Below are 13,923 nucleotides of genomic sequence, written 5' to 3'. Positions count from 1 at the left end.
GTCCGTCCTTTGTTTTGTTCCCCCTCGCAATACAGTACAACAAACCGAAAGTTCCTACACACGCCTTTTTTAGTTTCCTGCTGCAGTGATCGTGTACTTTATAACTCCAGCATTCCTGAAGCGACATTAATTATTGATAACTTTAAGTCTTACACGTTGTTCATATTTCATATTTTCACAGTTTGGTGTGGATCCGTTTTGACCCAGTTCAAGAATTCCATCCTAATAAATATGTAAACTAAAATCTTTCTAATTTAGGATGTCTAAAGAGCCTATCTGACATTAATAAATGAAATTCAGTGATTCTTTTTAGGTTTAAAAGCATTTGTTTCTGGAGAAAAACATCTGTTATCACATAATTTCATGTCCTGCTTTGTTCTTTTGCCATCAGAATTATTGTCTAAAGGCAAAGAAAGATGCCCAACGGATTTACTTTACCAAATGGACTATCCCGGCCTTGCCGTATTGGTCTATTTGATTCACCTTTGCTTTTATTGTTTATTGTATTTTATTTTCACTTGCTACACACGGGACAGACATGACTGGGGGAAAGAAAAGGGAGAAAGAAAAACAGCGGGGAAGAGGAACGGTGATAAAGGGCAAAAAACAAAAATAAACAGACAAAAAATACATATATCAATCACCTGGATCACCTGTTGAGAAAGAAAAAAGAGAAAACAAGCAAAAAAAATAAAATAGAGAGAGAGCAATATAATAAACAACATGACGATGATCTATGGGAATATAACAGTAAATACTAAATATTAAACATTATTGTGCTGCACGTAGGATCAACAGCGCACAGTGTGCTTTGAGGTAGGAGCCAAAAAGGGTGTAGTTTGTGTGTGTGAGCTCCCGTGTGTACACCTGTTTTTGCACTGGCAGGGAAGATAGGCCTCCATACCATGGAGGGCCTGAGATGTCCCTTCTTTTATTTCACTACAAAGTTTAGAAATTACATTTAAAAAGAACAAAGAAAACAAAATAAATATATACAAAATACAATGCTACTCCCTTAAACGCAAACACTGCACAGGAGGGAGCTGCAGAGGTTTGCGCTCTCTGAGTGGTTTTTGTATTAGATATTGTGTCACCATTAATCACAGTGTCAACATTTCTAACATTAACTTTTTCGACTACAAAAGCAAACACATTTTTTAAGACAACCTTTAGAGATAAAAATAAATAAATAAAAATGGTTCATCAGTTAATGGTCAAAATCTCTCTTTTGGAGAGGGTCCTGTCGGTCCAGACTCCAGGGCTACTCCTCTTTCTTCTTTCATTTGCAATATCTGCTGGACATCTGCAAGTTACACAGATCTTCATCAGATTCAATATTGTCTAAAAGCTTGCACTATAAGTTGTTTACCTTTATCGAGAAAACAATAAAAAGAAATGAACTTTTCACAGATTGGCTGTGTGCCCATGTGCCACATACATTATAACTAATGTATGAATTTCAGATACTCCTGATCTCAACGTGTTATATGTATAAAGCACACCTGTCCACAGAGTCAGTTTCTTACATTCCAATCTCTCCACCAACCTGATGTCAGGGTTGCAAATCTGGAGCCAGAATAATAAACTCCATCTGATCCATCACTTGTAGATTCCGTCTTTTAGCTCCAATCAAAAATCAAACTTTTCAAAAAGATCTTTTGAGTAGTTTGTTGAGTTTAGTGAGCAGAGCCACAAAGTTAAGCAACCCCGGGATGTAGAGCCTTGAATACAAGCAGCAGACAGACACTTGCCTACTCTACCCTAATCTTAACCCTCGAGTTGCTCTTTTCTGGGGATTTTTCCCAGACCTTATCATCCATCTTCATTACTGTCAATTTGACAGGTTTAAGGCTGAGTTTAGCGCATAGTGTCAGGAATAATGGTTGCTATGCCAGCCTTACAAGAAGAAGTAATTAATCCCTGTCAAGAAGATGGAGCTCCCTCAGCTCAGCTCCAACCAGAAGTAAAAGGCCTAAAATTCAGCCTTTATGGGTGTAATAGAGCACAGAGTGATTTTTATGTGTGTGCTTTTGCTGATAGTTTTTCCTGCTTTAATCAAATCAGAAATCTAATCAAGAATCAATAAACTTAAATAAGAATAGAATCATTGCAATTAAATAATTGCAATGTTTAAATCTTTCAATCCAGACTGTGTGTGTGTGTGTGTGTGTGTGTGTGTGTGTGTGTGTGTGTGTGTGTGTGTGTGTGTGTGTGTGTGTGTGTGTGTGTGTGTGTGTGTGTGTGTGTGTGCGCATCTGTGCAGCTGTGACCTTGAGTTTGTGTATATGTGTGAGGGAAGTGGAGCAGGCAGAAAGAAAGAGAAATAGAAAGGTTTTTGATTTTATTACACATGAACAACCAGAAGGAGTATTCAGAAATGAAAAGTGCTTCCGTAGACTGAAGCAGCCAGCGATCAGCGTATGTAGAAATCTGTAACTGCATGAATTACTGTGGTTTGACATATTTCCCAAACAGAGATGACAGGGTTTTATAAGAAAGATCAATAGTATTTGAGCCTTCACGATTCTGTCACAAATTACCATCTTGTTATCTTTATAGAACAAAATGTAGTTTACAATGAGTAAAATATTTAAGTATAGACTTACAGATGTGCATGTGAAAGTTTATGATATTTGAATGTGGGTGTATTTCAATTCACTTCTCATAAAGGATTATACCTTTCTCTACTTTCGGATTATAAGAAAATAAAATGCCCTGCAATGTATTTTACTTCTTCTTCTTCTGGTGATCAGCGAGTGAGGTCGTCAACGAAGCCAATACGTTGCTGTGGGTAACGCAGGGTTTCCATCTTGGTCAACGATGCACTTCCAGGCCTTGTGATCTGTGGCCTTGACCTTTGCTTGGATGAGGGTTAGACGTCGTTGTTTAAGATCATCTTCAGTTTGCTTGATCCAAATCTTCTTGGGCGCATCGTGCTTGATTCTCCAGTGGGCGGAGCGCTGCTGCAGCAGAGGGCGGAGTGGCATGCGATGGTTGCTCATGCGGCAGATGTGGCCAAACCATTGCAGTCATCGTTTCTGGATCAGCTCTTCCATCGAGGGCTGATGGTGACATTGACTACGTATTGCGCCGTTGCTGAGATGGTCACAGAGGGACACAGTGTATTTAACTAATTCCCTGAACTTAACTGGGTCATTCAGATTTCATTTGAGCTAATGATCAAATATGTTAGAAGCAATTTTGTATATAATTTATTATTCTATATCCAGGCCAAAGCTGTAGCTTTTATTCTTTCCTTTAGATGACAAAGTTTACTACAAGATGAAATAACTTCACCATCCCAACGATGGTCTCCAACAGGCTACACCAGCTCTAGACACAAGAACAAGGAAGGTTTGTCAGTTTTAGTTTCCTTATTTCTAGAATAACTAATCTCAGAGTGTTTCTGTGACAGCACCGATGTGTTTGATAGGCTACCTCTCTTTAATAAAAACTGAACTTGTTGTACTTCCTTGGCAGTATTTGTGCTCTGTTGCTTTTTTTCTCCTCCCGAAGCGAGGTTCGAACATTGGCCCAAATAAATACCTGAAGGATGGAAATAAAGTATCCTACATTGCTACTATTGATCTGATATCAGTACCAATGGTTTTGATACTACTGATATTTGGATCAATCTGCTTCTAGTATCCATTAGAACACCTATGCCCTACAAAATGGGTAAGGCTATTTCACTCATGTAAGCATCGTTTCTCAAAGTTTTAATATTAAATGTTACTGTTTCTTACCTTACTTTAAAAAAAAAAAATTACTAAAAGAGTGAAGTGATTTCATCCAAAAAGATGGAAATGTAATGGGAACTTTGCATTTAATCTTATTTAACCGGTTCATACAATGATGAAACGAAACTTGCAGTCAGCTGTGTTCAAGGTCATGATACACGTTTTGAGGCTTTCTTATCAAGTAAACATGGAAAGACTGCAAGTACAAAGGAGCTGTCATGAAACGCGTTCGTGCTGTGTTTATCCTTTTCCAAAGATTTCATCAATAAATCTCAGAAAGACAGTTTGGTTTCAACTCTCAGTTTATTTTTCCACAACACTGAGCAATAAGTTATTTCTGTTTGTGTCTTTAGCAGTGTTGTTGCTAGTTCACTGACTAATCCTGAGGTCACATCGCCCGCCCTTTTTGGTTTTCAGTCTGTTAAAGTTAAAATGAAGCTGAACTCGATTCCTGACAAAAACACAGATATATACGACGCGTTGTGAATGTGCAGACAGATTAGAACATCCAAAAATCCAGGTGTTAATAAATTATAAAAAAAAATTTAAATTCATTATGATATGAAGAGAGACATTTAAAGAGGTCACCTTCCCGAACGCAGGATACAAAAGAGGACAGTGCAGACTGCAAGAGTATAAAAATGTGGAACCATATTTACAATTTACTTCATTATACTTTATGTTTTCCTTCACATAAATAAAGACCATCGACAACCAGGTTTTATTTTTAATGACTAAAATGAGAGCATGATGGGGTCTAGCCAGCCTTAGCTATGCCTTTGTCCACAAAGATCACTTAAACAGCATTAATACCACACATTACATACCAGTACCACATGGTCCACCAAAAGTGAACTAACGTCTCCACAACACTAAAGGTCACAGTACAAAACACTCAGGTCATTATTCAAAATGCATCCATAATAACAACATGATGCTGATGTATGACCACTCAGAGCCTTTAAACAAGCCCACAACAGACTGACACCAGAGTTTGTACAAACTTTGGTTTTATTTTAAATGACTAAATATTCTCTGGTAAAAAATGACAGCCAGGAGAGCCCAACAGCCAACCTCAGGCATGTCTTTAGTCACACCTTGTTAGGGGCAAACAGTTACTGATTACTGCTGCTGCAGAGGGGTGTGACATTCAGAACTGGGAAAAATTGGTGAATAAAATTGCACCACAGTGAACAAATACCCTTACACTACTGGTAGCATGAGGCAAAACCTAGATCCTACAAAAGTTGCACAGGTACTCCAACTCCTCCAAGATGGCACATTAATACGTGTCTACCAGTACAGAGACCTGGACAGGGACAGAAATAAGATCTGCACCTTTGTGCAAGGAGAAACAGGATGAGCACTGCCAGAGATACAAAATGACCTCCAGCAGGTCACAGCAGGTGTGAATGTCTGATCAAACAAAGAACCAGCTGACACCCTGTGCTTTTCACAGATGAGAGCAGGTTCACCATGAGGACATGTGACTGATGTGAAAGGGTCTGGAGAAGCTGTGGAGAACGCTATGCTGCCTGTAACATCGTCCAGCATGACTGGTTCAGCGGTGGTCTGGGGAGGCGTATCCCTGGAGGGACGCACAGACCTCTGGCATGTATAAAAGCACGTGCGGAACGTACAAACGACTGAGCATCATTTTGAGTTGCTGCAGCAAAATTATGTCACTTTGATTTTCAGGCACTCTTTCATTCCTCACACACTACATAGTTCATATGAGTATAAATATTGATCCTTGTTCCTTAAGTTTTTTTGAGCAGTGTATTAGTAATGTAACATTAAGTCATGAGATCACAGTTAATCTTTCACTGTATGCAAATGGTTTATTGCCTTGTTCCTCATATGTCTCTTTAGGCTTCCCTCGCGGGTAAATTTTTGTCCACAAATGTCACAGCCAAATGGTTTCTCTCCCGTATGAACCCTCTTGTGCCTTTCAAGATTACCCTCTCGGTTAAATTTCTGTCCACACAAATCACAAGCAAATGGTTTCTCTTCAGTGTGGACGCTCCTGTGCCTGTTCCGAGCCCCTACCTGTGAAAACCTCTTACCACAAACACCGCAGGCGAATGGTCTCTCCCCCGTGTGGACCTTCTTGTGTATCTTAAGATTTCTGTTGCAGTTAAACCTCCTACCACAAATGTCACAACCGAACGGTCTTTCGTCTGAGTGGCCTCTCATGTGTATCTTAAGATTTCTTTCACAGTTATATCTTCGACCACAAACGTCACAACCAAACAGTTTCTCATCTGTGTGGATTCTCCTGTGAGTCTTCATGTGGATCCTCCATTTAAATCCTTTCCCACACACATCACAACTAAAAGGTCTTTCTTCAGTGTGAACCATGATGTGTTTCTTAAAATGTGACTTCTGCTTAAATTTTCTACCACAAACACCACATCCAAATGGTTTTTCTCCTGTGTGAACTCTTTTGTGTATTTTCAGATTTCCCTCGCCATTAAATCTTTTACCACAAATGCCACAGCCAAACGGTTTCTCTCCTGTGTGGATTCTCATGTGCCTTTTAAGATTATACTGATCTCTAAACCTTTGTTCACAAAGACTGCAGCCAAATGGTTTCTCTCCTGTGTGGACTTTGATCTGTAAATCTGCAGTTTGCTTCACTGGAAAACATTTCTTATTGGTGAAGCTGCCCAAAGAGGCTTTTCCTGAATGGCGTGTCACGTGTCTCTGAAGAGACCACTTGTACTGAAACCATTTACCACACTCAGAGCAGATGAAGGCTTTGGCCCTGCCCTTCTTACAGTCACTGTCACTTTCTTCAGTTTCAGATCCAGAATCCGACAAAGGCTCCTGCCAATCATCTGTGTCATCATCCTCATCATCAGCACCAATACTGACTTCAGTTTCACCAGAGGTAAAAGTCTTTGCATTGGTGTTTTGCTGTAACAGGTTATTTGACTCCGGGTTCCCAGCTGGCTCTGCTACTTCACTGTCCTCTCTGTCAGTTTCTGTTTTTATTTTTGTTGAGCAGCTGATTTGACGCCTCTCTGCCTCTGCGTTGTCTTCGGTTTGGCTATGAAGAAGCTGTGTGCACGGAGGTTTCTCTTCTTCATCTTCACTCTTCACAACAACATGAGAGAATGGAAGTGTGGCGTTATCAGCCTCCTGTAGACCGTTAAGCTGCTCTCCATCCTGACTGGTCAAGAGTTCCTCCTGTTCCTCCTTAATGTGGAGCAGGACTGAGTCCTTCTGGTCCTGCTCGACCTGCTCGTCCTCTGAAGGGAAAACTAAAACAACAAAAACATGCATACATTTAATATTTAAAACATTAGCAGAGATTCTCTGGAGTTTAATAATATTTTAAGGAGCAAACATTTCATGGACAAGCATTTGTCTGCCTTTACGCTATTTAGACAATAATGACTATGAACTCTGACACGTCTTTCTCTATTAATGTCTGAGGTGTATCTAAGGTGTCTCTGTGGCTGGAGGACTGCATTTACTCGCCACAGTCTAGAATGTAAAAAGACTGCTTCTTTGTCAGTATACCAGACCACATCTACTATCACGACTGGAAAAACTGGGGTAAAGATAATGCAGTTACAGATTAATTTAATTACAATTTCATGCAGTTTTGTAACATTTTACTGTTTTACCAAAAATGTACATTTTTTCTATGCTTATAGTCTAAAATGAAGGCAAACAAATGTGTGCGTCTTTTACCCAGACTTTTCCTGGTGTGTATCTGCGCTGATTCTTCTGATTTGACCAGTGTGGGAGACACAAAAATGTCATCTCTGGGCTCATCAGGGCGAAGATTTTCTATTTCAGACACTCCGCTTTGTACTTTTGAATACAGCTGCCTGAAACATGAATATCAATCATTAATATTAGTATTTCTTACAATTGGCAAACCTTAGGCATGAATGTAACTAACTCATCACTGGTGCAAAATATATATGCAGTATACAAGTGTGTACCACAACTCTGTACAATGGGGTCACATGTCCAATTGACTGGATTTATTTGTGAGAGACTAAATATGTCTGAGCTTAAGATCCACAGTTAGGTCCATAAGTACTTCTGCACACCAAGAGAGCGGATTTTAAGTCAAACAGTGAAAAAGAGTTTCTCTTTCACTTGACCTAAGACTGACTAGATTCGAGCCTCTGCATCAAAGTCAAAGTCAAAGCCAAATGTATTTATATACAGTAGCACATTTAAAACAACAACTGTTGACTAAGGTGCCATACATTTAAGATAATCAAAAGAAATAAAAACAAGAAAAAGGAGGATAAAATGAGAACGTTTGAGTAAATAAGACAAATAAAAGTAGTACAAACTCATTCTGATGTAAAAGCCAAGGAATAAAAGTGGGTTTTCAGACGGGTTTTGAAAGTGTCTGAGGTTGGGGAGGTCCTGATGTGAAGGGGGCAGTCACAGCAAAGGCCCGGTCTCCTCTGTGCTTTAAACTGGACCTCGGGACAGCTAGGAACATTTGATCCGCAGAGATCAGAAAGGTATGAGGGTGCTAACCTGTGCAACGCCTTAAAAAACAAATAATAAAATCTTAAAATCCAATCGAAATCTAACTGGCAACCAGTGTAAGGATGCTAGTATGGGAGATATGTGGCCTCGCTTGTGTGTGCCAGTTATTAACTGTGCTGCAGTGTTTTGGACCAGCTGCAGACGGCTAACTGATTAAAGACTACTACAAAAGTCGAGGCGAGATGAAATGAAGGCATCGACATCTCTTTCAAAGTCTCTGAAACAGAGGAATGGCGTCACTTTTGCAAGTAGCTGGAGATGAAAGAAACTCGTCTTGATTACAGCATTAATCTGTTTATCAAACGTTAGATTACAGACAAAAATCACTCCTCTTTTTTAAATAAATTTCTAAAGGGCCAGTGTAGTAGTGGTCACAGGGACCAAACACAATCACCTCTGTTTTCTGTTCATTCAAGTTAAGAAAGTTTAAAGCCTTAACGTCCTCCAAACAATCTAGTGAAACCTTCAGAGGACTCACAAATTCATGTTTCAGTGGCTGGTAAACCTGTGAGTCGTCTGCATAACAATGGAAAGAGATGTCATGTTTTTTTTTTTAATGAACCCATAGGGAGCATGTAAATTGAAAGAAGGACTGGGCCAAGAATGGACCCCTGGGGGACCCACAAGAAAGTGAGGTTTTTGAGGACGATGTATCTCCAATCTACCCTGAGACCATTAACTGTGCGTCTTCCCCGGTCATTCTCCCAACTTTCCCATTTTCTCTCTCCACTGTCCGACTGCAATCAAGGCTGAAAAGCCCCCAATATATATATTTTTAAAAGTGCCACTGTCTAAAACCTAACTGTATATTACACTTAGAGCACATTATAAATAAAACGTGATGGTTTTACACTCAAACTCTGAACCTGCTGAAGGGAAAGTTACACGTTCAGACCAGGTTGCCGTGGTGATCCAGCCACATAAAGAGACAGCAACCTTTGTGGATCCTCTGACTTTAAGCTTGACATACTTTGCTAACCCATTTATCTCTCTTCCTCTGGTAGAGACAGGGTTGCCTCTCAGAATATGTGACAAAGAGCAGACTTCGGAGTTCATTATATTTAATTTGATTTCTTCTTCTTAATTTGTCTGCTCCCTTTAGGGTTCACCACAGTGCATCATCTGCCTCCATCCCATCCTGTGCCAGCATCCTTTTTCTGTTTCACTAACCCACTACATGTTGCTCCTTCACTGCATCCACAAATCTTCTCTGAGGTCTTCCTCTTTTCCTTCTTGTCTGGCAGCTCCATTTTTGACATCCTTTGTGCAAAATATCCACTCTCCCTCCTCTTCACCTCTCCAAACCATCTCAGCCTCGCCTCTCTAACTCTGCACTGTCACTCTGATGGACTCAACATCAGCTCGGCCTCGCAGGCCCACAAAACCTTTATACAGGAAGTTGATTTTGGTTCTGTGAATAAAAAGTCCTAATCTCTGATCCTTTGAGTCTTACCCAGTAGATATTGCAGAGTTCAGCTGATGTGGGTGAGAGGACTCGTCCAGTATTAACTACCTCAAAATCGTCCAGGTGTCTTCCCTGCTAACCCTGAAATGAAGCGACCTGAGTAGCCCTGCAGGTCAAATCCTATCAGCCCCACCTGTTAATGGTAACTCCCCTATTGATCGTTTCACTTCTAACTCCTGTGATGATTTTAGTGGCCTGGACAGAAGGCTCCAATAAAATGATGCACACTTCAATCTCTTTCTACCCGGCTTGAAGGACACACCATCTCCAAACCATCAGATCTCACTGCCATCTGTCACAAATCACCCCGACACTCGTCTCCACCCAATCCACCCTGCCTGCCCTGTCTTCTTCACCTCTCTTGCACCGTCTGTTCCTTTGAATGGTTGACCTCAGTCATTTGTTTAATTCATCCTGTTCCCAGCTTTCTTGTTTACATTGTTTAAAAACTTGTAAAGACAACTAAATGAACATGATTGCTATTAATCTTAGTTTGAGAAACTCAGCCCTGCATCATTTGTAGGTACACAAAAAACCAAAACATGTTAATGACCCAGAGATTTGTGCGTGAGACATTCATATGCACAGTTTATGAATGAAGCACATCGCCCACGGTTGTGCTTTCACACATGTGTGACATGACAGGAGCTATTTCAGAGCGATGACTCACCTTTCTGTCCCTCTAGAATCCTCACATTGAGAGACTGATGGAGGTTTTCCATTCATGGAACTTGATGTTGTGACTCTGCTCTCGTAACTGCAAAAACAAAAGCAAATTAAGAGTTTCAAGAGCTACACGACTCATCTGCATAACACGGAAATACCAGCTGTGACCTAACCCAGCCATAATAGGGTGAAAATCGGGATACGTGTTAGAGAGACTGCCAGGTTGCAAGGCTACATTCACACCTGAGCATAATTTAGAATCAGAGGTTAACCTAACATGCATGTCTGTGGACTGTGGGGAGAAGCAAAAGAAGAGAATAGAGAGAAAGGCTCCGGCTGGCCGGTGAATTCAAACCCAGCATCGTGCCAACGCTGAGCCCCTCACCCACAGCACATAGTCTGATCACTGCAGGCCACAATGACCTTCAGGCCATCGGCAAATGAAAAGAGTGCTCCTGATAACAAGCACGACCCTGCAAACAGCAGTTTGTTTATCTGACCCTTTTCTATTTCAAGAAGTTCGGTCAGAGTTGGAGGTCATTCTCCGTGTAGCAGCAGCAGACAGCTGGTACTATTAAAAAAATGAAACACCTTGCTTCTATATTAATAAATAAGGAAACACTGAGTCTGTGTTGTAGAATAAAGGTGCTCACACCAAATATTCACTTGTAAACTGTTTCTGCCTCATATCCTGCATTTCTATATATGCTTGCACATGTTTCAATAAATCACTGCACATATGTCTCATTTTCTAACAAAATGTAACTGTTAGTACTTTTCTTTTGTTTGTTTTACATATAATTTAATATCTTTTTATCTATTTACTTTTAATTATAATTCTGAACAGTAGGATCCACAGTGTAGAGCAGCTCAGCAGTATTGTGGCGAACACATGCAAATCTCCAGGTTCGAGACTGGGAGGAGAGAGCAATCCTTGGCGAGGGTTGAGTCGTGGAGGCCATCTGCTGTAAATCAAACATGCGGATCCATCTGCTCGAGCAGCCGTCTGAGAAAAAGGGAGCAGGCAAGCAAAGCATACTCGTAGATGTGGTTGTTGTTCAGGTAATAAAGTAGAAATGACACATAGATTTGTGTGAAATTTTCATACATACTACCGAGATTTAGGCCCAGCGTTACATGTGAACATACGGGCAGATGCTTCGCTCTCCTGCAGTCTGTGCTGCAGGATGCAGGTCAGCTTGACTGATGGGCTGAGTGAGCGACTGTGACTGTGTGTGTGTGTGTGTGTGTGTGTGTGTGTGTGTGTGTGTGTGTGTGTGTGTGTGTGTGTGTGTGTGTGTGTGTGTGTGTGTGTGTGCGTGCCTCTGCAGGCTCCTTTCTATCCATCTCTAACCAGCAAGCAAACCAGTCACATTCATGTGTGTTTGGGACATAAATATCAGTCCAATCATGTAGCAGCACAGGTGTTAAAGGACTAGCTGACACTTTTGCTTCATCATTTCCGTGCAGTATTTAAGCATTTAAATAATTTGAATAAACTGATGATTGAATCAATCCCAACCAATGCGCGCAGATATTAATTTTACATTATTCGGTTAATTTGATCCTGTTGTTGATCTTATTTTGATGCCTACACCCTATTTTTAATCACACAGGTAGTTTAAATTACCAGTCCAGCAGAAAGGCGGCCAGTTCAGCGTCAGTCTGGAAGCATCTGTCCCTCTTCAGTGCAGCCCACCTGGAGTAAGCAAGCCCGAGATCTACCCTGGTGCTTCCCTGAGGCGTCCTTTCCAGGATTAGTTTTGCGTCTTTGTATTTTCGCTGCTCTGACGGTGAGGTCTGCAGCTCCATCGCTTTTCTTCCTCTTAAAAATGATTCTTCATCCTCAGTTTGTTTTCCAGGCTTCGGCTTTCCAAACAAAGCGATTATCCAGCTCCAGCGGCGGTTCTACAGGGACAACACAACCCCTCCATCAGGAGGGTCCACACGAACACAGAGCCGACCTTTCTTTGATGATCAACCCGATCTGTATTTTGTTCCCCCTAGCAACACCGGAGAACCAGCAGAAGGTTCCTACCTAGTGTCTGCTGGCGAAACGGTTTCCTCAGTGGGATGCATGAGGATGCACATCAAAAAGACGATGGTGAGAGGAATGTTTTCATGGTCAAGTACAGTTCAGGGGGCCCGGTGGCGCCAGTGTCCGGCAGCCTCGCCTCGTCAGTGCGCCCCAGGGTGGCTGTGGCTACAATGTAGCTGCCATCACCAGTGTGTGACTGAATGTAGTGTTAAGAGCTTTGGGGTCCTTAGCGACTAAGTAAAGCGCTATACAAAAGCAGGCCATTTACCATTTACTGTACAACACATTTGTAGAATAATATTTTATGTATTTGTATGTAGTGGATACAGAATACATTATGTCGTTTCAATATATCGAGTAGTATGACATGGAACTACTTAAGCACACACACAGCACATGTGTTCTAATTGTGGTTTAACATTGTGCGTGATTAAAGGTTATTCGCACTTACAGTTTTTTAAAAGTTTTTTTAATGTAAAAAACAACAACAAGACATTACACAGGGACAAAGCATTTTAACGTCCATATTAAGAACAATAAAAACGCAAATACAGTTATTAACATACAGTAAACACATATGGTTATATAACACATGTGGTTATTTGTCTTTTATATACAGTATAACGCACTGTGTGAAATGTGCACAGCGCACAAAAAAATACAAGAACACATTTAAGATGCATAATGTAAAAAAAACAATTATTGTTTTACTTTTGCTGCATCCTTAGCTGTTTAATAAAACGGTTTATCTTAAATCGTAATTTATTTTCACAGTCATTACTTTTAAAAATGTATTTTCTTTATTAAAGAATAAAAACACCCCAAAAGAAGCAGTTTTATTTCTTCAAAATACAAATTTGAGCATTAAAAAAAAAAAACAATCCGGTGGATACTATTTTTAATCTTAAATATTCAAATCTTCCTCTGAAGATGTGTCCTGTAACAGGTCTGTGCATGTAACTATACTGAGCATCCATTTAATAAAATTAGATATAATGAAACACTGTTTATAAAGTATGCAGTTCCTCTTCTACCCACTTTTTTTATTTAAACTTGTTTCCAAATGTTGGAATACAACATGTAAATAAAATTAGAATGAGGCCATTTGCAAAGAGTTTAAAGCCTCAAAACTTGAACTAGTTCAAAAACAAAACACATTAAATGTTGATATCAGTAACATTGCTTTTTGAAAATGTTTACATTGTTTCAAAACAGCTGGGGGGAAAGGAGGCATTACCTCTTCTATTGAAAGGTATCCTGTGGAGTTTTTATCAGCTCCATACAGCAGCTCCTAACAAACAAACAAAGCCATTAAAGAAGAAGACTGGTGACTACAAAACACAGGTCAAGTATTTAATGTTGTTTTATGAAAGAAAATGCATTCAACAACATGATATACACATTTTGAATTTTTGCTTCATAAAGAATTTTAGTTGCTCAACAGTTAAGAATTTAAATGGGTCTAGTTTACATTTCATCATCACAAA

The 13,923-nt window shown here is 40.1% G+C and overlaps 1 protein-coding gene across 2 annotated transcripts; it reads right to left on the bottom strand.

Annotated features, from left to right (window-relative positions):
- Positions 1–4,024: 4,024 nt before the first annotated feature.
- Positions 4,025–12,356, bottom strand: LOC113027983 (uncharacterized). 2 transcript variants are annotated; one of them, XM_026177860.2, is made up of 4 exons: positions 12,029–12,356; positions 10,403–10,489; positions 7,443–7,582; positions 4,025–7,006 (listed from the first exon to the last, which is right to left on the bottom strand). In XM_026177860.2, exons 1-4 carry the CDS (start codon positions 12,208–12,210, stop codon positions 5,556–5,558), a joined length of 1,860 nt encoding a protein of 619 aa, XP_026033645.1. In that variant the 5' UTR covers positions 12,211–12,356; the 3' UTR covers positions 4,025–5,555. The 2 variants fall into 2 exon arrangements, with proteins under 2 accessions (XP_026033645.1, XP_026033646.1); XM_026177861.2 differs by lacking the exon at positions 12,029–12,356 and adding an exon at positions 11,224–11,365.
- Between the last annotated feature and the right edge of the window lie 1,567 nt (positions 12,357–13,923).

The sequence above is a fragment of the Astatotilapia calliptera genome, chromosome 8, assembly GCF_964374335.1.
Source record: "Astatotilapia calliptera chromosome 8, fAstCal68.1, whole genome shotgun sequence".
In the NCBI taxonomy this organism is placed as follows: domain Eukaryota; kingdom Metazoa; phylum Chordata; class Actinopteri; order Cichliformes; family Cichlidae; genus Astatotilapia; species Astatotilapia calliptera.
Note: the sequence above shows the minus strand (reverse complement) of the source record. Positions and strands in the feature narration are given on the sequence as shown.